Source organism: Miniopterus natalensis, chromosome 4 (assembly GCF_054644295.1).
Source record: "Miniopterus natalensis isolate mMinNat1 chromosome 4, mMinNat1.hap1, whole genome shotgun sequence".
Lineage (NCBI taxonomy): Eukaryota > Metazoa > Chordata > Mammalia > Chiroptera > Miniopteridae > Miniopterus > Miniopterus natalensis.
The window spans coordinates 25,924,291-25,949,649 of NC_142084.1; the positions used below are offsets into that span (position 1 = coordinate 25,924,291).

The 25,359-nt window shown below is 51.6% G+C and overlaps 1 protein-coding gene across 3 annotated transcripts; it reads left to right on the forward strand.

The window, feature by feature from the left end:
• Nucleotides 1–14,600: 14,600 nt before the first annotated feature.
• Nucleotides 14,601–25,152, forward strand: FGFR4 (fibroblast growth factor receptor 4). 3 transcript variants are annotated; one of them, XM_016203266.2, is made up of 18 exons: nt 14,601–14,628; nt 17,248–17,390; nt 18,005–18,268; nt 18,358–18,438; nt 18,546–18,712; nt 19,233–19,356; nt 19,885–20,075; nt 20,212–20,350; nt 20,682–20,875; nt 20,978–21,123; nt 21,212–21,333; nt 22,543–22,653; nt 22,738–22,928; nt 23,304–23,426; nt 23,506–23,576; nt 23,810–23,947; nt 24,246–24,351; nt 24,449–25,152. In XM_016203266.2, exons 2-18 carry the CDS (start codon nt 17,282–17,284, stop codon nt 24,593–24,595), a joined length of 2,424 nt encoding a protein of 807 aa, XP_016058752.1. In that variant the 5' UTR covers nt 14,601–14,628; nt 17,248–17,281; the 3' UTR covers nt 24,596–25,152. The 3 variants fall into 3 exon arrangements, with proteins under 3 accessions (XP_016058752.1, XP_087672564.1, XP_087672565.1); XM_087816438.1 differs by lacking the exon at nt 14,601–14,628 and having other exon boundaries at nt 16,675–17,390; XM_087816439.1 differs by lacking the exon at nt 14,601–14,628 and having other exon boundaries at nt 16,675–17,390; nt 20,682–20,714; nt 20,971–21,073.
• The last annotated feature ends 207 nt before the right edge of the window (nt 25,153–25,359 follow it).

A 25,359-nucleotide genomic window follows, 5' to 3' on the forward strand; every position in this document is an offset into this window, starting at 1 on the left:
TCATATATATATATGATTTTACTGATTTTAGAGAGAGACAGGAAGGGAAAGGGAGAGAGAGAGAACATCATTCAGCTCCCTCCTGCATGCCCCCTACTGGGGATCGAGCCCACAAGCCGGGCATGTGCCCTGACTGGGAATCCAAGCAGTGACCTTTTGGTGCATGAGACAATACTCAACCAGCTGAGCCACACTGGCCAGGGCCAGAAAGACTCCTTGAAGGAGCTGAACCCCTAGTGACTATCAAGTTCAAAGTAACCAGGTTGCTGGGGTAAGGAGAGTTAGTGAAGGGACCTAGAAGAAACAAGCTGTAGGATATAGCCGATCATATCAAAAATGGCCTCTCATGCCTGGCCCAGTTGGTTGAGTGTCGTCCCATGGACCAGGTAGTCACCAGTTCTGTTCCCAGTCAGGGCACATTCCTGGGTTGCAGGCTTGATTGGTGTTTCCATCTCTTTCTCCCTCTCCCTTCCTCTCTCTGAAATCAATAAAAACTTTTTTTTTTTTAATGGCATCTCATGAATCTTTGTCTCCCTGTGTTTGTCCCCTTTTGCAATGTGACTCACTCCGGCCATCAAGATGGGGAGTCCATTTCTCCACCCCTGGAATCTGGGCTAGCCTCAAGACTTGCTTGGATCAGAAAGAATGCAGTGACGTGACATTCTGCAATTTTCAAGGACATGGGCCTTGCAGTTTCCACTCCTGACTCTGTGAAAGGAAATCAAGGCTAGACGTGAAGAGAGAGGCCAGCAGCCGGCTCCTTTCTTGGGAAGGAGGCTGTCCTAGACCTTTGCGCACGGTGGAGCCACGAGCAGACCTGCCAGGCCGAGCCCGGCTGATCCACAGAGTCATGAGCAATAATAGTGTCAACGTAAGAAACGGCCAAACCTGCCGAGAACATTTTTTGTTGTTGTCCTTAATTATCACCCAAGAATATTTCCCCCATTGATTATTTTTTTTAGAGAGAGTGGAAGGAACGGAGGGAGGGGGGAGAGAGACACACACACATCGATTGGTTGCCTCCTGCACGCAACTCGACCGGGCCTCAAATTTGCAACCCAGGTACGTGCCCTTGATCAGGAGTCGAACCCACAACCCTTTGGTGTGCGGGCTGATGCTCTAGCCACTGAGCAAACCTGTGGAGAACTTTTATGAGTTGATTTGAGCCAAAGCTGACACTCGCCGGAGGAACAGGATCTCAAATGCTCCTGAGAATGGCCGTTTGGCTGTTTCTTTCATGTATTTTTGATTAAGGAGGGAATGTGAGGAGGGTGGGAGAAAGCAAGGTGGGGACAGGATTATGGGAGAGTTAACAAGAGTATGTGTTTGCCCTGGCCGGGTAGCTCAGTGGCTTAGAGCATCGTCCCGATTGCGCCAAGGTTGTGGGTTTGGTCCCTGGTCACAGCACATACAAGAATCAACCAATGGCCTGGCCGGCCTGGCTCAGCAGCTGAGCATCGACCTAGGATCCAGGATATCGAGGTTCGATTCCCGGTCAGGGCACATGCCCGGGTTGTGGGCTCGATCCCCAGTGGGGGGCGTGCAGGAGGCAGCCGGTCAATGACTCTCTCACCATAGATGTTTCTCTCTCTCCCTCTCCCTTCCTCTCTCTGAAATCAATAAAGACATTTTAAAAATACTCATTCTCTCGCTCCTGAAATTAGTACCATTTTCTTTGTTTTATCTAATTAATTAATTTATTTTAATATATCTTTATTGATTTCAGAGAGAGAAAGGGAGAGGGAGGGAGAGAGACAGAAACATCAATGATGAGAGAGTCATTGATCGGCTGCCTCCTGCACGCCCCCGATTGGAGATCGAGCCAACAACCCGGGCATGTGCCCTGACCGGGAATCGAACAGCGATCTTCCGAATCATAAGTCGATGTTCAACCACTGAGTCGCACTGGCCAGGCAAGAGAATGAGTCTTGATGCCACTGTTCCTGAAGCAAAACCCATCCCTCGACTTTAAAATTGCATAAGCCAGGCCCAGCTGGTGTGGCTCAGTGGTTGATACCTGGGTTGTGGGCTTGATCCCCAGTAGGGGCATGCAGGAGGCAGGCAATCAATATTTCTCCTCTCATCCATGTTTCTATCTCTCTATCCCTCTCTCTTCCCCTCTCTAAAAATATTAAAAATAATATTTAAAATAATAATAATAATAAAATTGCATAAGCCAATAAATTCACTATTTTGCTTACACCTATTTGAGTTGGGCTATCTGTTACTTGCAACTGAATGAAAATGCTCCTTGTAGGTCAGAAAGTTTGACAGGGTCTGAGCCAGCAGAGGTCTCTAGAGAGTGTGGAAAAAGGAATTTCATTTTCCTCAGCCCCTACTCTATGCCTGGGCCATGGAATGAGACAAAATCTCTGTCCTAGAGGACCTCATGAGTACAAATGATTCATTGCAATTGTGATAAAGCACTGCAAAGGAAAATGCCATTGCAGCCAGAGCATATACTAGGAGGAACTGAGCCTAGGTGGGGTTGGGGGAGGGAAGGTCTCCATGAGGGAGCCACTTGCAAATTGAGATTTGAAGGCCGAATAAGAATTAGCCTGGTGGAGGGGGAGCTGTTCCAGATGGAGGGAACAGCATTTACCAGGACCCTGAGACAAGAAGATAGATGCTCCTCACCTTGAAGGAGGGAGAGGTGTCACTAGGTAAAGAGAGGGACTGGCAGGAGCCAGGTCCCTCAGGACATATCAAAATTTTCAGCAGAAGACAACAGAAACAAACTCCAGCTAGATGAAGTTTACAAAACTACCAAGAGCACTAAAGAACTGGGCTTGGGCCACATAACCAGCATCACAGAAGAGGTACACAAAGGACACCACTGTCTCCACCAGCCCAGCCAGCCTGGACCCTGGGCAAGATCTCACTGCCCTGTGCCCAGGAGCTCTGTCTTGTTATCATGGCCTCCACCAGGGAATATTCCTCCTGGGCCTCCTAAGCCCCACTCTTGGCATCACTGGTTCTCTGGAGTGGATGCCATGAATTGGCAGAAACTAAGCCTCAGCTAGAAAAGAAACTCAAGTGGTAGCTAGCATTTTGAGCTTCTATCATGAGAGGTGAACTCTGTCACATAAAGTGGGAGGATTTCTCAAACCTAGCAAAGGACTCAGATGACAAACACCAGGGTAAGATCTGATTTCGTGGTGGTACTAAAATATGTCCACAAATTTCTTTATATTGCTCTGTTCAAGAGGTCAAATTTAATTTCTGCCCTCTACCCCACTCCCCACCCCCATGTGGGCTATAATTAATGTGGATAAAAAAGGGGTTCTACAGAAAGTAACCTCACAGTGATCTGATCATAAATTCCTAACTGGGCAGGTCGTGGTGGGTAGTCATGCCCCAGGAATAAAACTTATTTGGTAAAAGGTTTACCTTTGCCTTAAGCCAGCCCTGTGCATCCAGGTTAACACATCTTTGAAACGCCCCCTTTCAGACCCCTCCTTCTGAACCATGACCATCCAAGACCAAGTAGACTTTTATTTATTTTTAATATAAAGACTATGCTTTATATGTAAATATTTATTATTTTTTAATTGATATTTTAGAGAGAGAGGAAGGGAGAGGGACAGAGAGAAACATCAATGGGAGAGTGAGACATTGACTGGCTGCCTCCTGCACACCCTCCTCCCACCAGGGATTGAGCCCGAAAGAAACTCAGGCATGTGCCCTAACAGGGAATCAAACCAGCAACCTCTTGGTGCATGGGACAATGCCCAACAAATGAGCCACACTGGCCAGGGCTTTTTTAAAAAATATGTTTTAATTGATTTGAGAAAGAGGAAAGGAAAGGGAAAGAGAGAAACACCAATCAGTTGCCTCCCATATGCACCCCAACTGGGGATCAAACCCACAACCTGGGTATGTGCCCTGACCAAAAATCGAACTGGTGACCTTTCAGTGGACAGGACAACGCTCAACCAACTGAGCCACATAGGCTAGGGCTGAAACGATGTAGTCTTTTTTTTTAAATTTTTATTGATTTGAGAGAGAGAGAAAAACTTACTTATGCATTCATTGGTTGATTCTTGTATGTGCTCTGACCGTGCATTGAACCCAAAACCTTGTCATATCGGAGAAACAAGCCAGTAAGCCAGGACAAGTGGAATAGGAAACTGAGACAGCTGAACAAACTGGCAGAGCAATGTATAGCAGATACAGAAGGTCACCTCCCTAGAAATAACATCTAGGCCTCAGTTGAATTTCAGCTCCAGACCCAGAAAAGCAGCACCAGTGCCAGCTGCAATGACTAACAACTCCCTGTCCTCACGCTGACCAATTGGTGGAGACCACAGTCCTGGGGTAGCACACCTAGAAAACTGATGAATATTCTGTTAAAACCCTCCCCTGAGACCTCCAGTAAGATTCTCACCTGAGAGGAGATAAATCCTCAAGACAAAGGACCCAGCATGTGCTCTCCCTCTTGGGAACAGCCCTCACTATTCCCTTTCCCTTCTTCTTCCCCCACTTCTTCCCCCACAGGCACACATCTCCTAAACTCTAAAGGACCCACAAAACTTGCAACTAGGGGAACAATGGGCAGCAGCAGCTCATCCCAGGCTAACACTTGAACCTGATCCAAGGCCTTTTCTCTGACTTCTCAGAGAGCTAGGGCAGCCCGGCCCAGGCTCTTCTGCTGCTTCTTCTGTGCTAAACCCTTTCTTTCTTTCTTTCTTTCTTTCTTTCTTTCTTTCTTTCTTTCTTTCTTTCTTTCTTTCTTTCTTTCTTTCTTTCTTTCTTTCTTTCTCTCTCTCTCTCTCTCTCTCTTTCTTTCTTTTCCTTCCTTCCTTCCTTCCTTCCTTCCTTCCTTCCTTCCTTCCTTCCTTCCTTCCTTCCTTCCTTCCTTCCTTCCTTCCTTCCTTCCTTCCTTCCTTCCTTCCTTTCTCTTTCTTTCTTTTCTTTCTTTCTTTCTTTCTTTCTTTCTTTCTTTCTTTCTTTCTTTCTTTCTTTCTTTCTTTCTTTCTTTCTTTCTTTCTTTCTTTCTTTCTTTCTTTCTTTCTTTCTCTTTAAGGAACTGCCATGGATATTTCAGCAACCAATGGCATTTTTTTTAAAATATATCTTTTATTGATTTCAGAGAGAGGAAAGGAGAGAGAGAGACAGAAACATCAAGATGAGAGAGTCTTCATTGATTCACTGCCTCCTGCTCCCCCCCAACTGGGGATCGAGCCCGCATCCCGGGCATGTGCCCTGACCAGGAATCGAACTGCAATCTCCTGGGTCCTAGGTGAATGCTCAAGCTCTGAGCCACACCCAGCCAGGCTAAACCCTTTCTTGTTTTACATCCCCAGCTTTAATAAATGTTGCTTCATAGTCATCTGGACTCATGTTGTGAAATTTTTCCTGCACGAAGTCAAGAACCCACACACTACTGGTTGGCCCTGGGCAGACCGGCCAAGGGCCAGGTCCCCTTTTCTGTAACATCGGGACGATGCTCTAACCAACTTAGCTACCCTGCCAGGGCTGAGACCACGTAGTCTTAACTACCCTGTAATTGGGCCCCCATCTTGCTTTCTTCCCACCTCCATGTAATCTTCCTTAAGTTCCCTCCTTAATCTCAAATGCCTAAAAGACACTGCAAACTATTATTCTCCAAAGCATTGATTCCAGTTTGTTGAGATCTTGCTTCCAAGTGTATCTTCTGTTTGGCCTAAATAAATTTTTGTAAAAATTTTCTACAAGTTTGGATGTTCTTTTTCGACATTAGTGACCCAACCTGACAATTAGAATAAGGTAGAAGTGTTGAAGTGTGACTTTTGCAAGTAAGTCATAAAAGACAGGGCAATGTCAGCCTTTCTTGGATCATGGGCTCAGAGGGAAACCAGCTGACGGGTCATGAGGACACTCAAGCAGCCCTGTGGAGAGGCTCACATGGAAAGAAATTGAGTCTTCTGCCAGCAGCTAGCCAAATGTTTAAGTTTTGGGGTAATTTTTTATGCAGTAATAGATATCAAATAGAGGTCTTTATCCTAAAAACAATGGGAAGCCATGAAAGGTTTTAAACAAATAGGAGCAATAGCATAATGAATTTGCTGACTTGTAAACAAATGAGTACTCTGGCCTAGGAGCCAACAGAGGATAATGGAGACACAAAGCAGGAAGGAGTAATTTCTACCCAGAGGTCATTATTAGGAGTCTTTTATTTATAAAGAGAAAAAAAAGTCAAATTAGCTTAGGAAAAAGTTATTTGGCTCACATAAATTAAATATTCAAAGAGGTAATTTTGGCTTCAGGCATGGCTGGATCCAGGCACGCTCCATCCCTTGGGCCTCCTATTGCCTGTGTTGGCTTGTTCACAGGCAGGCTCTCTCAAGCAGCTGGAGGCCTCCACCTTCCTATCTCAGTAACCTCTGAGAGTGTTAGTTTCCCACTAGTTCCAATGAACAGCTCGGACTGGCTCTCATTGGCCCTCTGGAGTCACAGGCTTATCCTTGACCCAATCACAATAGCCTGGAGGGTGAAATATTCACATTAGCCGGGTTCAGGGGCACATGCCCACCAGGAGAGCAAAGGAGAAGTGTTGGTTCCACCCAAACCCCTGTGGGCAAAAAAGGGGTGCTGCAATAAATCATAAATTCCTAAATAGGCAGGTAGTCACGCCCCAGGCCTATAACTTTTTTAGTGAAAGGTTTGTAAGCCTGCCTTGTCTACTGTCCTTGTGCATGTAAATTAACACCTTTTTTTTTTTTTTTTTAATTCTCACCCTAGGATATTTTTTTCATTGCTTTGTCAAAGAGAGAGGAAGAGAGAGAGAAAGAGAGAGAGAGAGAGAGAGAGAGAGAGAGAGAAATGTGAGAGAGACACATCGATTGGTTGTTTCCCACACACGCCCCAACCAGGGCAAGCCTGCAACCAAGGTACGTGCCCTTGTCTGGAATGGAACCCAGGACCTTTCAGTCTGAGGGCTGACGCTCTAACCACTGAGCAAACTGGTTAAGGTAAGATTAACACACCTTTGAAATGCCAAGTAATACCTCTAAAAGGCCTAACCACCCTTAAGAAAGCACATAATCTTGTAATCCAGTCCTCACCTTGCTTTCTCCTACCCTCATGGGGCCTTCCTTACCTCCCTCCTTAATTTCAAATGCGTAAAAGAAGCTGCAAAACTGTCCTTCTTCGGAGCATTTGAGGTCATACTCCCCTGTATATGTTGCCAGTTTGGCTCAAACAAACTCATAAATAGTCTCTACAGGTTTGGATGTTTCTTACATCAATACCCTCCATGGACTAGAAATAGGAGAGGGCCATGACCTCAAAGAAAAATGAGGAGCTGTTTCCAGAGAAAGAGAAAGAGGGTTTAGGTGTCCAGTTTGGGGTGGTCAGAAAGGGTCCCAGAGAACCATCAATACCTGAGCGGAGTCCAGAAAGCTGAGTGGCAGGCATCTGGTGGGATGGTTGGAGGGAGGAGAGGAGGGGCAGGCAGAACCAAGGACGGACCCCCTCAGCAACAAGGGTAGCAAGTGCAAAGCCACCAAGGTGAGAACAGTCAGACACATTCAGGAGGGCACAGAGCAGGTGTTTCTGGGGAGACAGGAGAGGGGACAGGAGAAAGCAGCAGAGGCCAGCCTTGAAGGTCCTGAGTGCCAGGCTGAGTTGCTGGGGATACCAGTGAGTGGTCGGGAGAAAGCAGTTAAAGCTGAGAAATTGTTACCGGTGGGGAAAGGTCCTCATCCCCACCTGTTGCTCGTAGGAGTGGAATTCTTGCAATATCCTGAGGAAAAGAATTTCCTGAGACTCACCAGGAAGAATGAGTAACTTTTATTTGCATGGAATTAAACCCCTGAGTGTCCAAGGTCCCACTTCCCCTTGTCCCATCAAGGAAAGTGTAGCTTTGGCTTCAGCAGAACTAAAATCAGAGTCAATGTCTGAAGTTTCCATTCCATGTCTGAACACTCCCATGCAGGATTGGACTATTTAATTCGTGTTTCCCCACTGCGGTCAATCAGTCCATTGCATGTGGGGTCTGCATGCCCGCGGGCCATACGGGCAAATGCAAGAGAGCCAAGAGCTAGCTAAGAGCAGCAAGAGCCAAGAGTAACAAGAGTAACAAGAGAGGAAACTCCTTTGTTTTGGGGACTATGTATTCCCAAATTATCGAGGGGTTTCAGTGGCCATGTCCATTCTGGCCAATGATCTCTGTTTCCAGGTGTGACTGACAGGCACCTTCCCTAGTCACCCCAACTTTACTGCGAATGAGTCTATCTCCCCTTTGTTGGATCCCTTCCCCCAGTGTTCTGAAGGGAATGGGCTAGTGGTTCCCTGGGGAGCATAAAATTGCAGCTTCCTGGTGAAGCTGCTCAAATGACATCCCTATAATATCTGGTTTCTCCCTTTACTCCTTTCCTATTATTAATAACTAGCTAATTATAACAGTATCAGAATGACTTGGTTAGTCTGATGAGGAGATTGGTGATGCAGAGATTATTAAGTGCTTGCCCAATACTCAGGCACCACTTCTTTTCGACAAACCCGTGTTTTTTAGGGGAGACAATGTGTTCAACAGAATGAATATATTTCCCAGCCTACTTTGAGGGTAGGGGTAGCCATGTGTCACAGTCTGGCCAAAGAGATAAAATCAGAAGTTACTGAGTGTTAACAACTCTTTGTGGCTTCTTCCTTCCTCCTGCCTGAGCACAAGTGTGACGGCAGGAGTTGAAGTTACCATCTTGCAACCATGAGGGAAAATCTAGAAAATTGAAGAGACCACAATCCTGACTTCAGACCCACCTTCACCCACCTCCAGACTTGAAGCTAAGTGAGGGATGAATAAGCCCATTTTGTTTAAGAACTTGTCACGTAGATGTTCTGTTATTTGTGCCCAAACAAAATATGATGTCATCCAGGTGGGCATCGGGCAAGGTAGAGAAGGGCGAGGGCCCCTCTGGGGCTTGTTTCCTGATTCCACTTCAGACCACCATCCTTTATTCTTCCTGTCCAGCCTCTGCTACTTCCCAACTAGGCCCCCTCTCTCCTTCAAACAAATGTGCAAGCCAAGACCGGTGCGTGTGAGGTTTGCAGGCCCAAGTCTAGAGAGAGCCGAGTCTGGCAAAGCATGAGAGCCCGCAGACATCCCTGGCCTATGTAGCAGGACACTGACCCACAGTGTCTGGGACAAAGAGACAAGCAGGCTGGGGTGCTGCTGAGACTCTGGGAAGCACCAGGACTGGCCCAGAGAGAGCCTCGGATCCTTCCTAGCCCATTCCCCTCCATGTGACTTGGTCCAAGGGGCGTCCCCACTGCTTTCCCAGGCTGCCAACATCAGCGCCTGCTCCCTGACAACAGCACAGTGCCCTGAGCAGCCTTCCGTTCATGGCTTTGTTGTCTCCAGGGTAGAAATTGGACATAGATATGTCCAATGGGTGGGAAATGAGGAGGTATGATGAAGGCTGGAAGAGGGGTGACCCTCACAGTCCCTCCCTCTTGGTCACAGGAGTGTTTCCCATACCACGGGATGGGTCCCATGCAGACCCATAGCTGCTAATATTAATATTGGCCACTCTTTACTGAACATGGGCTGTGTGCATTGGACTTTATAGCACCATCACACTGAGTCCTCACAGAAAAGCATTATTCACATTTTGCAGAAAACAAAACTGAGGCTTAACATTATGTGACTTGTCCAAGGTCACAAAATTTCAGGATTCAAATTTTCAGGATTCAAATCCACATCTGTCTGGCTCTAACACCCAACCTTTCACCTGTCAGTTGCCATCAATGTCACCTCCATTTTGAGGAGCGAAGCCAGACCTCCATGGAACCTGTAGGAGAAGCCAGGGTAGAAAAGGGTTGGAAAAAATGGTAAGAACAATTGTCAGTTCTGAGCAGCAATTGTATACTATTTCCCTGTGTACTTTTTCTATATTTTAAAACTTTCTCAAAATAAAAATTGTTTTTAAAAAATGAAAGAAAGAATACAAGAAAACACAAGGACTGGGTCAGAGGAAGAGGCCAGGCCTGGGCTGGAGTTGGGCCTGGGCAAGAGCTCAGGGTAGCCCTTCCACATAAGAGCCCTAGTGTTCCCTGGGCCGGCTGCCGTCCAAGAGCAACATGGTAGATACCAGGCCAAGTCTGTCCCTTCACCCCAACTCTGCTCCTAGGCAGGTGGGGTGGGGGAAGGGCCTGGCCTCAGGAGTCCCTCCTGGCCCAGCTTTGCACTCCAGGAGCCCAGAGAGTACAAACCCCTGCCAAGGGCCTGGTACTTCATAGGTGCCCCATCATTACTGGCCAGATGGGCAGGAAGAGCAACGTCCAGACCCAGTTCCCACACCTCACTCATCCTCAGATGAATCTCCATCTTCAGGACCATGATTAAGGATGCGAGTAGAAAGCGGGCTGATGTGTTAGCATCGACAATCCCAGCTCTGCGGAGTCACCCTGAGCTTTCTCTCTTTGTCCCAAATGATTAGGGTTTAAGTCTCAGTTCTGTTGTTTACTTGCTGTGACTTCAGACAAGTCATTCCATCTGCCTGAGCTTCCGTTTCCTCCCCTACAAACAGAGCCACGAATCTCTACCCTCCTTTGGCTTGGGAGGATAAGAGGATGGAACGCCTGTATAACACCTAGCCGAGCAAGTTTCTGGCACATAATGGAAGCTCAGCTAAGGTGAGGACTGCTTCCCTACTGCCTGTTCTGGTGAAACCCATTCCCATCCCCTAACTCATTCATTTCCTCCAACGCCTTGGAGGAAAAGGAAGCAGGAATGTGCCTATTTCCTGGTGTTTTGTTTGTTTGTTTGTTGTTTAGTTTTGTGTGTATGTGTGCCCATTTTCTGGGTGGAGAAACTGAGGCAGAGGCAGGTTAAAGTCAGGATCTTAGGATGGTAGGCTCCTGAGCCCCAGACTGGTAACAGACTGTTAGGAAGAGAGTGATACTGTGAGGGGGAGACAGGCTTGGATTCAAACCCTTGTTAGGTCTCCTTCTGTGCTCTGTTTACTTACCTATCTCTCCCCACTACAATGTCAGCAGCTCCTTGAAGGGTAGAGGCTGGGTCTGATCACTGCTTTATCCCCATAATACCACATAATAAACACTTGGCAAGTAAACAAGTGAATGAATGACCTTGTGAGTGTGTCAGACTCTGCAGAGGGTTGGTGTGAGAGGTGGTGAGTGCGAGAGGGGGGCCAGACAAGGGATGAGCAGATGAAGCGGAGGGGTGGGGAGATTGCGGGTCTAAAGGACCCGGGCATCTCAGGAGGCAGCCTTTGCCTTTGACTCAGGGATACTGGGAAGTGCCTGGAAGATGAATGAAAGCTGTGTGGGGTCCAGCTCCTGCTGGCAGCTCACCCCACCCCCAACAAATGCATTCATTCACTAAGGGAGCCGGCAGAGGACCAAAGGGCGGGCTAAGTCCCTCCAGGAGTCCGATAGGAGGTGGCCTTCAGTGAGGTCCCCTCTGGACGGGAGGTTCTCATTTGCTGGGCCCCCCAGTACCAGAAGCCTCAACCTTCCCGGTGCTCCCTCTAGAAGGGACCCTGACGGAGGGGAATCAGGACAAGCTGTTTTCAAAAGATAGCCAATTCTCTTCCAATTTATCTTTGGGAGGAGACCATTCTTTTGTTTGAGAAGGAAAAGAAAGATAAAAGAAGCAAATTACTTTAATGGGCCTTTTAGTTATGCAAAGGAGGCCTCCATCATCATATGCAAAGGAGGCCTCCATCATCATCACCATCACCATCATCCTCTCCTCCTCCTCAGGAATAAGGGTCAGAGACTGGGCTCCTTGGCATAACAATGGGAAAGGAAGCTGCTTCCCCAGGGCCAAGGTCTCCACCAGCCTAGAGCTAACTGGGAGGTGACCTAGGACGCAAGCTGGAGGGTTCCCTTTCTACTCCGGGAGCCCTCAAAGGAGTGAAGGGCTGGACCTCAGGTGAGGGTTGGGCAGAAGTCATAGTTTGGCTGACCTCCTATTTGGCCACTGTCAAGATGCTTAGAGGAAGAAAAAAAATTAAAACTAAAATAAAATTTAAAAAGATGTTCAGAAGAGAAGTGCTTGCAGGTAAGGCTGAACTATTTGGGGGCACCTACTATGTGCCAGGCTCTTGAGCAGTGAAGTTTAACTGTTTAGTTACAATTCTGGAACATGCAATGAAGAAATAATAGGTCCTATATATGCAGCCCTATGTTCATTGCAGCATTAATTACAATAGCCAAGGTATGGAAGCAACTGAAGTGTCCATCAATAGATGAATGAATAAAGAATATGTGGAACATACGTAAAATGGAATATTAGCCATAAAAAATGAAATCTTGCCATTTGTGACAACATGAATGGATCTAGAGGGTATGCTAAGCAAAATAAGTCCTACAGAGAAAGATAAAGATATGATTTCACTTATTGGTGGAATCTAAAAAAACAAATAAACAAACAGAAATAAACTCATAGCTATAGAGAACATTTTGATGGCTGCCAGGTGGAAGGGGAGTGGGGGTATGGGTGAAAAAAGTGATGGGATTGCCAGTTACAAAATAGCCATAGGGATGTAGATACAACATAGGGAATATAGTCAATAATATTGTAATAATTTTATTACAATATTACTATATTACAATATTATTGACAATAATATTGTACTAGACTTATCAGGGTGATCACTTCATAAGTTATATAAATGTCTAATCACTATGTTGTACACCTGAAACTAATATAATATTGTATATTAATAGTAATGGAAAGATAAAAATAAAATTGCCCTGGCCATAGCCGGTTTGGCTCAGTAGTTAGAGCATTGGCCCAGGGACTGAAGGGTCTGGATTTGATTCCAGCCAAGGGCATACACCTCAGTTGCAGGAAGCAACCAATTGATGTATCTCTCTCTCTTCCACTCTCTGAAAAGCAATGGAAAAAATATCCTTAGGTGGGGATTTAAAAAAATTTGCCCTGGCCAGGTCGTTCAGTTGGTTGAGCGTCGGCCCATGCACCAAGAGGCTGACGGTTCAATTCCCAGTCAGGCACATGCCCAGGTTGCAGGTTCAATCCCTGGTTGGGGGCATGCAGGAGGCAGCCAACTGATGTGTTTCTCTCTCATGGATGTTTCTATCTCTCTCCCTTTCCCTTCCTCTCTCTCTAAAATCAATAAAAACATTTTTTTTTAAAAAAAGAATCAGCCAATGGATATATAAACAAGTGGAACAACAAATCGATGTCTCTCTCTCTCAAATAATTTTTTTAAATAAATAATTTTTTATATATTTTAAAATATTTTTTATTGATTTTATAGAGAGAGGAAGGGAGAGGGATAGAGAGAAACATCAACGAGAAACACCGATGGGCTGCCTCCTGCACGCCCCCTACTGGGGATCGAGCCCACAACCCGGGCATGTGCCCTGACAGGGAATCTAACCGGGGTCCTTTTAGTTCATGCGTCGACGCTCAACGCTCAATCTCTGAGCCACACTGGCCAGGCTCTCTCAAATCAATTTTTTCAAAAGATTTAAAAAGAAACTTAAGAAAAAAATAAACAAATAGCAGGTCCTAAATAATCATAACTAGCACTACAAAGCAAGTGCTCTACGTCAAGCAGTGTTCTAAAGACTTGCACATACTAGCATGTCTACTTTTTGCAACTACTTGAGGATGATATATATCATTATACCTGTTTTACTGGGAAAATGAAGGTACAGATGGAGTAACTAACTTGCCAAAGCCATGTGTGATGTGCTGAGACTGAGTCCTGCAATCTGTGCTCTGAATCACTTCACCACTACCACCACCTCCCCGCCCCCACTCGGCCCCCACCTCACCCCACGCTCGGTTTCTTTCTCCACCTCACAGGAGAGAAGACCTGAAGAGGAACCTCGTAAGTCCAAAAGGCTCCTCTGAGGGAGTGAGCTGAAACCTAAGAATGAAATGAAACTAGCCAGACCTAGAGGGAGATCTTTCCTGGAAGGGGACCACAAGTGCAAGTGCCCAGAAGTAGGGTGGGAGCAAGGAAGAAGTGGAGACTGGGGCAGGGGACAGATCATGACTAGCATGTTTACAGGAAGCTATTGGACAGTTGGAAAGGGGTGGTTCTGGTTGGTATAGTCAACCACAAAATACATACGGGGTCGGAGTGTATTTTAATATCGCTCTGAAGGTTGTGTAGAGATTTGGTGGGGATGGGGGCAGAGGCGGTGTGCTAGCCACGACGTGGCGACGGCGCAGACAGAGCCAGGCCGGGCCAAGATCTGCAGAGGCGGGTGGGTCAGCACTGCAGGGTCTTGTTCCCCGAGGGCTGTAGAGCAGGAGGGGGAGAGCATAGACTAGAACTTCGAAGCCTGGCCTGGGTGGGGCCAAAGAGGCGGAGTCTGGGGGGGTTGCTGCGGGCTGGGGCGGGGCCCTGGGGTGAGGCTCATCCCGTCGGCCGCTCCGCCTTATTGGGTTCGGGGACTGGTGTCCAGGTGGGTGGGATTCTGTGTCACCCGCAGCCGAGTCGCTGTCGGGATCGAGCGGGTCCAGGAGGGGCGGGGCCCGAGGGGGGCGGGGCGCCGGGCCGCCCGCCGCCACGCGGCTGTCGAGGGCGCATTCCCAGCTCTCCGGCCCCGGGCGGAGGAGCGCCCTGGCTGAGTCCGCGGTCCCCGCTGGGCTCGGGGGTCGGGCCTGGCCGGAGCTGGACCGGGCTGCAGAAGACGCAGGTGAGCCGGGACCCTGCGCCGGGAGCCGGCGCGCGGAGGCTCCAGGTGCACCGCGACCCGGTGCGGACCCAGGCTGCGCTCCCAGCCGCCAGGGGGCGAGCGGCGACGGGGCTTCGCGAGCTGCCCCCTCCCAGCACAAGGGACCCGGGCGTCCGCTCGGCAGGGGGGTGGAGGGGACGGTAAATCAGTAACCCGCAATGCACACAGGGCCTTTTGTCCCGCTCCGTCCAAAGAGCACCCTGGCCGCGGAGCTGGTTACTCATTGCCCACCCGGGCGGGGGCGGGCTCGGGCGCGGGCGCGGGCAGGCGGTCCCTGCAGCTCCCCCTGAGGACCCGCCGACTTGCACCTCCCCCCGGGTGGCTTTGGAGGGGCGGGGGAGGAAGAGCCCGCCTGTCCCTCAGCTGCTGGAGCGTCTGCGCTCCCCGAGTGGAGATGAGAAAGCTGAGGCTCCAAGGGGTGCAGACACTTGCCCAGGGTGTCCCAGCGCTGAGTGCGGGAGATTGACAATGAACCCAGGACTGCCTGGTGCCAGAGTCAGACACTTCGACCCCCTGTCCGCTTGTGACCTTACTAAGGACCCTGAGGTGATGAGGTCAGGGTAACCTGGAGGTGAAAATATAACCACGGGCCTCCCCACCCCATTCCCAACAGGAGCTGTGGACCCAAAGAGCTGAGCTCCCTACAGAAGAGGGGGCGGGGGGAGGATTTTACAGAGAGGGGGCCACGGAAACGGGTGGGGGCAGAGAGGGTGGCATCTGAGGCAGGTGGAGAAGAGAAATGGGGGCACAGAGGTATGGTCAAGAGAGAAGATACGCCCATTTTTGAAAGCCAGTGGCTTCAGTGCTGTAAGTGCTGAAGGGGCAAACTGTGCCCAAAGATTGGTCCAGGCAGGGAGGGAGGCCTAGGATGCTGCACAAGCAGTGTGGACAGGATCCCACTGGACACAGGCAGCCATTAAGAACTTGTAAGCTGGTGGCGAGGGGGGGTGACATGGCAGACTTGTAATTTTTAAAGCCTTGTTGGAGAATGGAGGCTGGAGAGCCCAGGGAGATGTTTGCAAAGGCCCAAGCTAGAGATGACTATGGCCTGCCCTGGGTCCAGGCAGGGAGAGGTGGGATGGACTGGAGAGGGACTGAAGAGGTAGAATGGACTGGAAGTGGGGCGGGGGTGAGGAGAGGGGATGAACAGACATAATGCTCCGGCTGCAGGGACAACCCTGGGAAGAGGGAGATAATGGCTTTGCCTAGGACAAGCTAAGTGCCCCTTGGGGGCTGTGGCTCAGGTGGGAGGGAGGGTGCAGTGGGCTTCCTGAGCAAGGTAGACCCAGTGACACCAGTGACACCCAACTGTTACCCAGCCCCAGGTAATAGCGAGTAGATCCCTGGGGCTACACTGCTCACCCTCTTCCCCCGCCCTAGATGATGCTCAGGTGTGTGAGTGTTCGTCTGAGGATAAGGAGACATCCTTGGTGGCGTTTTGAGGAGGGTGATGAGATGGGGTGGGTGTGTGCATCACACCTGGCAGGAACTGGAGGTGACTGGCCCAGAGCAGACCCAGGGTGACAGTTAGGGTGGGGATGGGAGACTATTCCAACATTCTATGTACACAGTCCCTACATACATTCTCTTTTATCGTCAAAGCAGTCCTGTGAGGCCAGACATGGCCAAGGACATGCAAGTTGGTAAGAGCTAGGATTTGAACTTGGCTCTGTCAGACACCAGAGTCTACATTCTTTTTTTTTTTTTTTTAATCTTCACCCAAGGATATTTTTTCCATTGCTTTTCAGAGAGAGTGGAAGGGAGAGAGAGAGAAAGAGAAATGTCGATGTGAGAGACACATCAATTGGTTGCCTCCCTCACGCACCCCAACTGGGGGCCGGGGATTGAGCCTGCAACCGAGGTACGTGCCCTTGGCTGGGATCGAACGCGGGACGCTCTAACCACTGAGCCAAACTGGCTAGGGCCAGAGTCTACATTCTTTACAAGAACCTGCATTGCCTCAGATGTAGTTCTGGGGACACAAAAAGCAGAGGTATTCCCAGGATGCAGTTCTGGTTCAGAATGAAGAAGAACTGCTGGCCATGGAGTGTGCTACCTTGTTAGTAGTAAGCGCACTGCCACTGGAGATATCCAAAGCTGGTCATGGGAATGTCAGCAATGCTAATAAGGAGTGGGGATCAGATCAGATAACATCCAGATGCTGAAGTTTGGCCTTGTATTATATTTCAGATTTTTTTTTTTTTCTCTTTAGAAATAAATTCATTTATTCAGCAAAAAATAAATTATGTGTGCTAAGAGTAAGCAGAAGATATGTCTCCATTCTCTGTTTGCCTCCAAGGAAAAAAAATCCCAAAACTGCCCTTTCTGTGAACTTCTGCCAAGGTCTCAGCAGGACCAGTGGAGAGCAGGAAGCCCCGCCCCACCCCCTACACAACCTACTGTGGGGCGGCCTTGGGCTCTGCAACAGCAGACTTGCTTCCAGTCTGCCCTGCTGCTGCCTGGCGGGGGGCTTGGACAAGTGACCAGCGATTTCTTATCTCAGTTTCTCCATCTGCAAAAGAGAGGAATAGCGCCAGCCACGGTGCATGGGAAGCAGGAGCTCTTCTCCCTCCATTTCAGGAACGCCATCGGTGGGAAGCCCAGCCGGGGCCCCATGAGCATCAGGAAGAAGATGCAGTTGCTGCTGACCCTGTTGGGGGTCCTCCTGAGGGCGCCCTGGGCTCTAGCTTTGTCCTTTGAGGCCTCTGAAGAAATGGAGCTGGGTATGACCTCTAAGGTGGGAGAGGGTGGCAGGAGTGGGAAGAGCGGGCACCAAGAGGGGACTGAGCAAAGCTGGAGAGAATCCTGGACAAGGCCCTGAGGAGGTGGCAGCAGGACAGGGCCCAACCATTGAGATTCAATGTCTGGCCCCCAGAAAGCATCCACCTATCTCTGTGTCCACAAGAGAGGACTGGCCTTGCAGGGCCCAGGGCTCTGAGCTGGGCTGCAGAGCTAGTGGTGAGACCCCTGGATGTGTGTGTGCGTGTGTGTATGTTCTCTGCACTGTGTGTGTGGCCTGGGAGGCCCAGGCAGCACATGTGTTATATGCCCTGGAGTGGTATGGCATGTGCCTTATAGCATGTGCCTTGTGTGTGTGTGTGCGTGTGTCATGTTCAGCCCAGCAGGTGTGTTACACACTATATGATGTGCGTCAAAGGTGTGGCCTTTGCCCTGCGCGTAGCATCTATAGCATGTGGTTGTGTACATGTCGAGGGGTAGTAGGTGTCCAGCATGTATTTGAGGTGCGTGTGCCCTGCATGTGCAGCATGTTCTCTGTATGTGGGGGCTGCCTCGGCTGGGGCTCTGGGGCTCACTGACCTCTGCCCTTGGCCCACAGAGCCCTGCCTGGCCCCCAGCCCGGAGCAGCAAGACCAGGAGGTGACCGTGGCTGTTGGGCAGCCTGTGCAGCTATGCTGTGGGCAAGCTGAGCGTGGTGGCCACTGGTACAAGGAGGGCAGTCGCCTGGCACCCACTGGCCGGGTCCGAGGCTGGAGGGGCCGCTTGGAGATCGCCAGCTTCCTACCCCAGGATGCTGGCCGCTACCTCTGCCTAGCACGAGGCTCCATGTTTGTCCTGCACAATGTCACCTTGGTTGTGGATGGTAAGGGGGTCTGGCAGAGGCTAAGGGGTACCTAGGGAGAGACTCTCCCTGTCCTGGACCTCAGATATCTCCCCCTGTCTTTGACATAGATTCCTTGACCTCCAGCAATGGTGATGAGGACCCTAAGGCCCACAGTGGCCCTTCCAATAGACACGTTTACCCACAGCATGGTCAGTATAAGGACTCATTTCCCGACCTCTCAGTGGGTCCCTGAGAAGAGACCTGTGCGGAAGCAGGTATGACTCTACTGGGGCACTGAGTCCTCCCTTCCCTCCAGCACCCTACTGGACACACCCCCAGCGCATGGAGAAGAAGCTGCATGCAGTGCCTGCTGGGAACACTGTCAAGTTCCGCTGTCCAGCCGCAGGAAACCCCATGCCCACCATCCGCTGGCTCAAAGATGGACAGGACTTTCACGGGGAGCATCGCATTGGAGGCGTTCGGGTGAGTCTCTGGGTCCCAAGGCCATCAGCTCCTCCACTTTCACTCCCCCATCAGCCTCCTCATACCTATAAATCAACCCCCCAGTTCCTTCTCTAATAAAGAAGGCCTCTGTGTGGCCCCAGAAGAAGTACTAGACTGTGGATTTAGACAGCTCTGGTTCAAGTTTCCACTCTGCCACTCTCTGGCAAGTGACTTAGCTCCTCAGCTTAGATGACTGCATTTGTAAAGGAGGAAGGATCACTGACCAGCATCAGTAAGTTTAGGCAGCTCATTCTCATGGTGAGACCCTGCAGGGTTAACTCCAGGCTGTAATGAGGAAGCTGAGACTCAAAGGGCAAAGACTGGCTCAAGGTGGCACAGCTAGAAAGAGGCTGAGCTAAAACTCAGGGCTCAGGCATTTCTTAGTCTTCTCCTTTGTCCCAAAGTCTCTGGCCTTGGCCTGCCCTCTCACCCTCTCCCACCCTACTCCTCTCATGCACATGGGTCGGTGGCCCCTCGTGGACACTTCCCCTGCCCCCAGCTGCGCCATCAGCACTGGAGCCTGGTGATGGAAAGCGTGGTACCCTCAGATCGTGGCACGTACACCTGCCTTGTGGAGAATTCGGTGGGCAGCATCAGCTACAACTATCTGCTGGATGTGCTGGGTGAGCGGACGGGCAAGCAAGGCAGTGGGGGGTGGAAGCCCAGAACTTGCCCTCAGGTAGGGCGCAGTCTGGCAGGCAACATGGACTCAGTCATAGATGACTCACTCAAGCTATTCAAGTGTCCTGGTGGGTCTGAGGGAAACACAAGGGGTAATGTGGGCCTGGAGGAGCAGGGATCGGCCAAGAAGAAAATTGGGAAAGACATCGAGGCAGAGGGCACAGGCTCAGTAAAGGCATTAGGTATAAAGAACACAATGCATTTGTGGGGAGATGTATGCCTGGGGTGTGACATTTTAGTGGGAAGCCAGGCTGTGAAGGGTTTTGAATGCTAGGCTGAGAAATTGTCCCTGACCCCAAAAGCAATGGGGAGCCATGGAAGGTTTAAGCAAGGTAAGCAGGAGACAGACAAGGTCTAAGCTGCGTATCAGGAAGGTCCCTCCCTTGAGCTGGGGGGAAGTTGGAGGCAGGTGACCAGGGTGCTTCTGTGGATGCCACTGGTCAGGGTTGACGGCCCGGCCCGGCCCCCAGAGCGGTCCCCGCACCGGCCCATCCTGCAGGCAGGGCTCCCGGCCAACACCACAGCTGTAGTGGGCAGTGACGTGGAGCTGCTATGCAAGGTGTACAGTGACGCCCAGCCTCACATCCAGTGGCTGAAGCACATTGTCATCAACGGCAGCAGCTTCGGTGCCGACGGCTTCCCCTATGTGCAAGTCTTGAAGGTCCAGCCCCTGTGGTATCTGAGCCCTCCTTTCCCTTCTCCCATGGGGGGAAGGGGAGGGTGATTGCCAGCTCCCTTGCTGCCACAGTGTGGCCCCAGGCCCTGCTGTGACCCCTGAATGTCTCTCCCATCCCCAGACAACAGACATCAATAGCTCAGAGGTGGAGGTCCTATACCTTCGTAACGTGTCGACTGAGGACGCAGGCGAGTACACCTGTCTGGCTGGAAACTCCATTGGTCTCTCCTACCAGTCAGCCTGGCTCACTGTGCTGCCAGGTGAGCACCTGAGGGGGCCAGGAGAGGCCGCAGGGTCCTACTCTAACCCAGCAGTGGGCTGTGACCTGCTGGGTGGGCATTGTCCCTTGGCTTGTGGGATCTAAGTTCAGGGAGTGGCATGTGGTTTTGTGTGTTGGATTCTGCATGTAGCGGTCCCTCTGCATTTCGACATGTGACTGTCAATGCAACCCAGACTATGTGGGACTGGATGTAATTAATGTTCTTGGTGTGTGCACCCTGTGTGTGTTGGGAGCTGTGAGGGCCTGAGTTAGAGGATGTGGGGCAGCCACCTGACCACTGACGGGTCAGTTATGTGTCTGTCTGTGGACAGAGGAGGACCTCGCATGGGCAGCAACAGCGCCTGATGCCAGATCCACAGACATCATCCTGTACGTGTCGGGCTCTCTGGCTTTAGTGGTGCTCCTGCTGCTGGCCGGCCTGTATCGCGGGCAGGTGCTCCATGGTCGGCACTCCCGGCAGCCTGCCACGGTGCAGAAGCTGTCCCGCTTCCCTCTGGCCCGACAGGTACCGTGCCATCCCCACCCCCATGTCCTATAGTAAGGCTCTCGGCCTGCCATCCCACCACAGCTCAGTGCCAGCAGCCCAACCAAGTCTCCCACTTTGCAGTTCTCCCTGGAGTCAGGCTCCTCAGCCAAGTCAAGCTCGTCCCTGGTGCGGGGCGTCCGTCTCTCCTCCAGCGGCCCCCCATTGCTCGCTGGCCTCGTGAGTCTAGACCTCCCTCTGGACCCGCTGTGGGAGTTCCCCCGGGACAGGTATGCTGTGCGGAGTGAGGGTGTGGATGCAGGCTCCAGGCAGGAAGGATGCCCAGACGGTTGAGGCTTCAGCTTCCTTGATTTCTAGGCTGGTGCTCGGGAAGCCCCTGGGCGAGGGCTGCTTTGGGCAGGTGGTGCGTGCAGAGGCCTTAGGCATGGACCCAGCCCAGCCTGACCAAGCGAGCACCGTGGCTGTCAAGATGCTCAAGGGTGAGTGTAGTGGCCTGGGGGAGGTGCTGTGGCCTTGGGACTAACAGAAGAAGCTCATAGTGCTATCAGGGGGCCAGGAGAGGCTGTGAGATCCCATCTTTGGGCCTGGGACCCAACTCTGCTACTGACCCTAGCAAAGTCATTTCTGAGCCTCAGTTTCCTCACATGTCCCTATCTCTGAGTCCTAGGTTCATGAAAAGTGCCTGGTGCATAAAATCTTACCCATTGGGGTGATGGTGACTGTAAGGATTTGGGGTTTAACACTCCCTGTTTGCCCTGGCCCTATGTAAGCTTTGGCCTCAAGTAACCTTGTCAGTCGTGTAGGACTCCACCTCATTCCCCCCAAATCACACCCTCAGCCTCCCCTGGAGCCCTTCCCAGGTCTGTCCTGTTGTTTCTACTACTCTAGAACAACCTTTCTGCTTAAATTCAGTCCCAGTCTCCAAGCAGGAGCCCCAAGGTGCTCAGGACACACCTGGAATCTACCATGGGCACTTCTCACTGCTGTCCCCCAGGCCCCTCTACAAGAGTGGCCCAAACTAGTGTCCTGTTCTCCCCCCCTCTCCCTCCCTCCAGTTCCCTCCTCTCTGCACAGCTGGGGCCACCTGGCACTTTCCCGGAGGCAGAGATTGAGAAATGTGCATTGCAAGGTCTGGTGGGGAGGGTATGTCATTGGCCCAGGGCCACAGGTCAACCCTGAGGGCCCAGCCCCTATTCCACAGCCTTCTTCTAAGCCTCCCCTAGCTGTGCCCCACTGGCGGCTCCCTGAATTCCCAGGCCAGATGGACGCCAGGCCCTGGTCAGACAGACCTCAGGGCGCCAGCCTGCTTTCCGCCCCCAGGAGCTCTCACCCCGTTCAGGGACTAATGCCAAGCCCTACAGACAAGCTTCCTTCCTGTTCAGAGCTCTTCTCCCTCTCCTGTTTCCTGGTCCCCTCACTGGCAGGCTTACCTCTCTTAGGGCCTTGATCTTGTTGCATCCTCACAACTGCTGTGAGAGGTAGGGCTGATACGTTGTCCCATTTTATACACTAGGATCCCAAGGTTCAGAGAGGTTAGGTGACTTTTTCAAGGTTACACAGCCTAGTGGGGACTTGGGCCCAGACCTTCCTGACTCCTGGTCCAGCACTTCAAGTCCTGTCCCCTACCCTACAGCCTGCCTTGTGGCATGCAGTGCCTTGTGTAGTCACCCTGGCTGTCGCCCTTGCAGACAACGCCTCTGACAAGGACTTGGCAGATCTGGTCTCTGAGATGGAGGTGATGAAGCTGATCGGTCAACACAAAAATATTATTAACCTGCTGGGTGTCTGCACCCAAGAAGGTAGGGTGAAGTGGGCCCAGGGTGGGGGCAGGTGGAGCATGGAGCACAGCCTCGGCAGCCTCCCTGTCTCCCTCACCTTTGCAGGCCCCCTGTATGTGATTGTGGAGTGTGCTGCCAAGGGAAACTTGAGGGAGTTCCTGCGGGCCCGACGCCCCCCAAGCCCTGACCTCAGCCCCGATGGGCCTCGGAGCAGTGAGGGGCCCCTCTCCTTCCCTGCCCTGGTCTCCTGCGCCTACCAGGTGGCCCGAGGCATGCAGTACCTGGAGTCTCGGAAGGTGCGGACAATAGGCAGCATTCCGGTGGGCCGCTCCCAACTGCTCCATCTCCACATCTTTATGTGCCTGGCATTCAGTGTCTCCAACGTCTTCTCTCTCCCCTTTCTCATTACCCCAAGTCCCTCTGTAACCCCTCTTTCTGTACATAGATGACAATGCATGTCCCATTCCATCCTCACATACTCCCTAACGCGTAGGCAGGGCAGGGGAAGAGGCCATATGAGGGACTGAGGGCCCTGAAGTTGGACTGCTCAGGTCTCCCCTCTCTGAATCCTGACTTCCTCATCTATAAAATGGGTGATGATCCCCACCCACCAGGGTCACTTTGAGATGCTGTGTGTCATAATAGGCCTAAGTCCTCTGGCCTTTCCCTAGTGCATCCACCGGGACCTGGCTGCCCGAAACGTGCTGGTGACAGAGGACAATGTGATGAAGATCGCTGACTTTGGACTGGCCCGTGGCGTCCACCACATTGACTACTACAAGAAAACCAGCAACGTGAGGGAGGCAGGGCAGAGTTTGGGGGGAAGGGCAGGACCTGTGGGACTGGCATCAATGTCCCTCCTCTCCCTTCCAGGGCCGACTGCCTGTCAAGTGGATGGCACCGGAGGCCTTGTTTGACCGAGTCTACACACACCAGAGTGATGTGTGAGTCCTGGAAGGTGGGGGTCCTGAGTGTCTGCCAGGATCACTGTCCTATCCCACAGAAAAGGCAAAGCACTTGCCCAAGGTCACATAGCCCTGGGATGTGAGTGGGACCAAACTCTAAAAAAGCTCCTATCCCCAGCCCCCTTAGTGGATCATGCCCTCAGGGTCCCCCATCCCAGTCCCAGAAGTAGGGAGCGAAGCTGTGCCCAGCTGAGCCCTGGTCCTGCCTTCAGGTGGTCATTTGGGATCCTGCTGTGGGAGATCTTCACCCTCGGGGGCTCCCCGTACCCCGGCATCCCCGTGGAGGAATTGTTCTCATTGCTGCGGGAGGGGCATCGGATGGACCGGCCCCCGAACTGCCCTCCAGAGCTGTGAGGCCATGCCCTCCCCTCCCCACTTCCCACTCCTCACCCTCTGCTCCGACTTGGCCTCAGGGTCTGGCCCTAGGGAGTGGTCAGCACCAACTCACTGTGACCACTATCTCCTCAGCCCAGGCCTGGTGGGGAGGTCCTGGCCTGGCTTCTGTGCCCTTTCACTGAATAGCCCCACCTACTCCTCATTAGACCCCCTTCCCCTTCACCACATCTTCCTCACCCTCCCACCCAGGGCAATGAGGTCCTCCCTTCACTCAGGCCTGTGGGTCCTTCTGACTCTGCCCACCTCTCCCAGGTATGGGCTGATGCGTGAGTGCTGGCATGCAGCGCCCTCTCAGAGGCCCACTTTCAAGCAGCTGGTGGAGGCTCTGGACAAGGTCCTGCTGGCCATCTCTGAGGAGGTACTCCTCCTCTCCTGTCCTGTGACCACCCTCTGCCTACTCCCCTTGGGCTTCATCTGAGCTGACTGCCAGGGCTGACCAGCACTTTTCCCCACAGTACTTGGACCTCCGCCTGACCTTTGGACCTTACTCCCCTGAGGGTGGGGACGCCAGCAGCACCTGCTCCTCCAGTGATTCTGTCTTCAGCCATGACCCCCTGCCACTGGGGCCCAGTTCCTTCCCCTGTCCTGGGGTACAGACTTGAGCAGGGGCACAAGGTCATGTGGGCAGGACATCCAGCAGCCTTGGGCCTCCTGGCTCTGTTGAAGCCTGGTGGTGCTTGACCTGGGCAGCCCCAGTCCAACTTCAAGGTGCTGTCCCAGATCTCTGGTTCTGCTTTGGGGAGGTCTGTTCTTGGTCCTGGGGTCCCTAGTTGAGGCCTCCAGGTCTGGCCTTGGGTTCCCAACCCAGAGTTTTACGCTAGTTTCAAGGCCCAGCCCTTGCCCTGGGAGTCATGGCCCCAGCATTCTAATAGCCTGAATGTAGAGTTCTGCTTGGCTTCCTGGGCCTTGGCGCTCAGTCCTGATTTCAGGGGTTTGGCTGAACCTGGCTGTAGAGCTATCCCAAACCTCCCTGCTTCCCTACATCAAGAGAGATCTTGGGCCTCTGAACCCCTTTTCCCCAGGCCTCCCTCACATCCCCTCTGCTGCTTGTCCCAGCATCTTGGTGGAAGGAGCATTGGCCCCTGTGTCCTAGCTGAAGCTGGAAGCCTGCCAAAAACAGAAGCAAATGGCCTTTTATAAATTATTTTTTTGAAATAAACCTCCTCATGCCTTATGTCTTCCTTGCATTGGATGGAAGGAGAACAGAGTGGAGGGATCTCCAATTTGAGAGTTCTGCCTAGGTGACAGAGGACTTGGGTTCACACCCATGTCCGACTGCCTCAGGGTGAATCTCTGTCTTGGTCTGTCTCACTGGCACTGCCTTGTGTATGTGATGGCATGAACGAGCACTGTGGGCACAGGAGTC

What these genes read in the sequence shown, in the direction of transcription:
- FGFR4 (XM_087816438.1), top strand. Translation starts at nt 16,913, where the DNA reads ATGTGTGCTAAGAGTAAGCAGAAGATATGTCTCCATTCTCTGTTTGCC. An exon ending in CTATCTGCTGGATGTGCTGG is followed by an intron (nt 19,357 to 19,884) that starts GTGAGCGGACGG and finishes CCCGGCCCCCAG; the next exon opens with AGCGGTCCCCGCACCGGCCC. An exon ending in AGTACCTGGAGTCTCGGAAG is followed by an intron (nt 22,929 to 23,303) that starts GTGCGGACAATA and finishes GCCTTTCCCTAG; the next exon opens with TGCATCCACCGGGACCTGGC.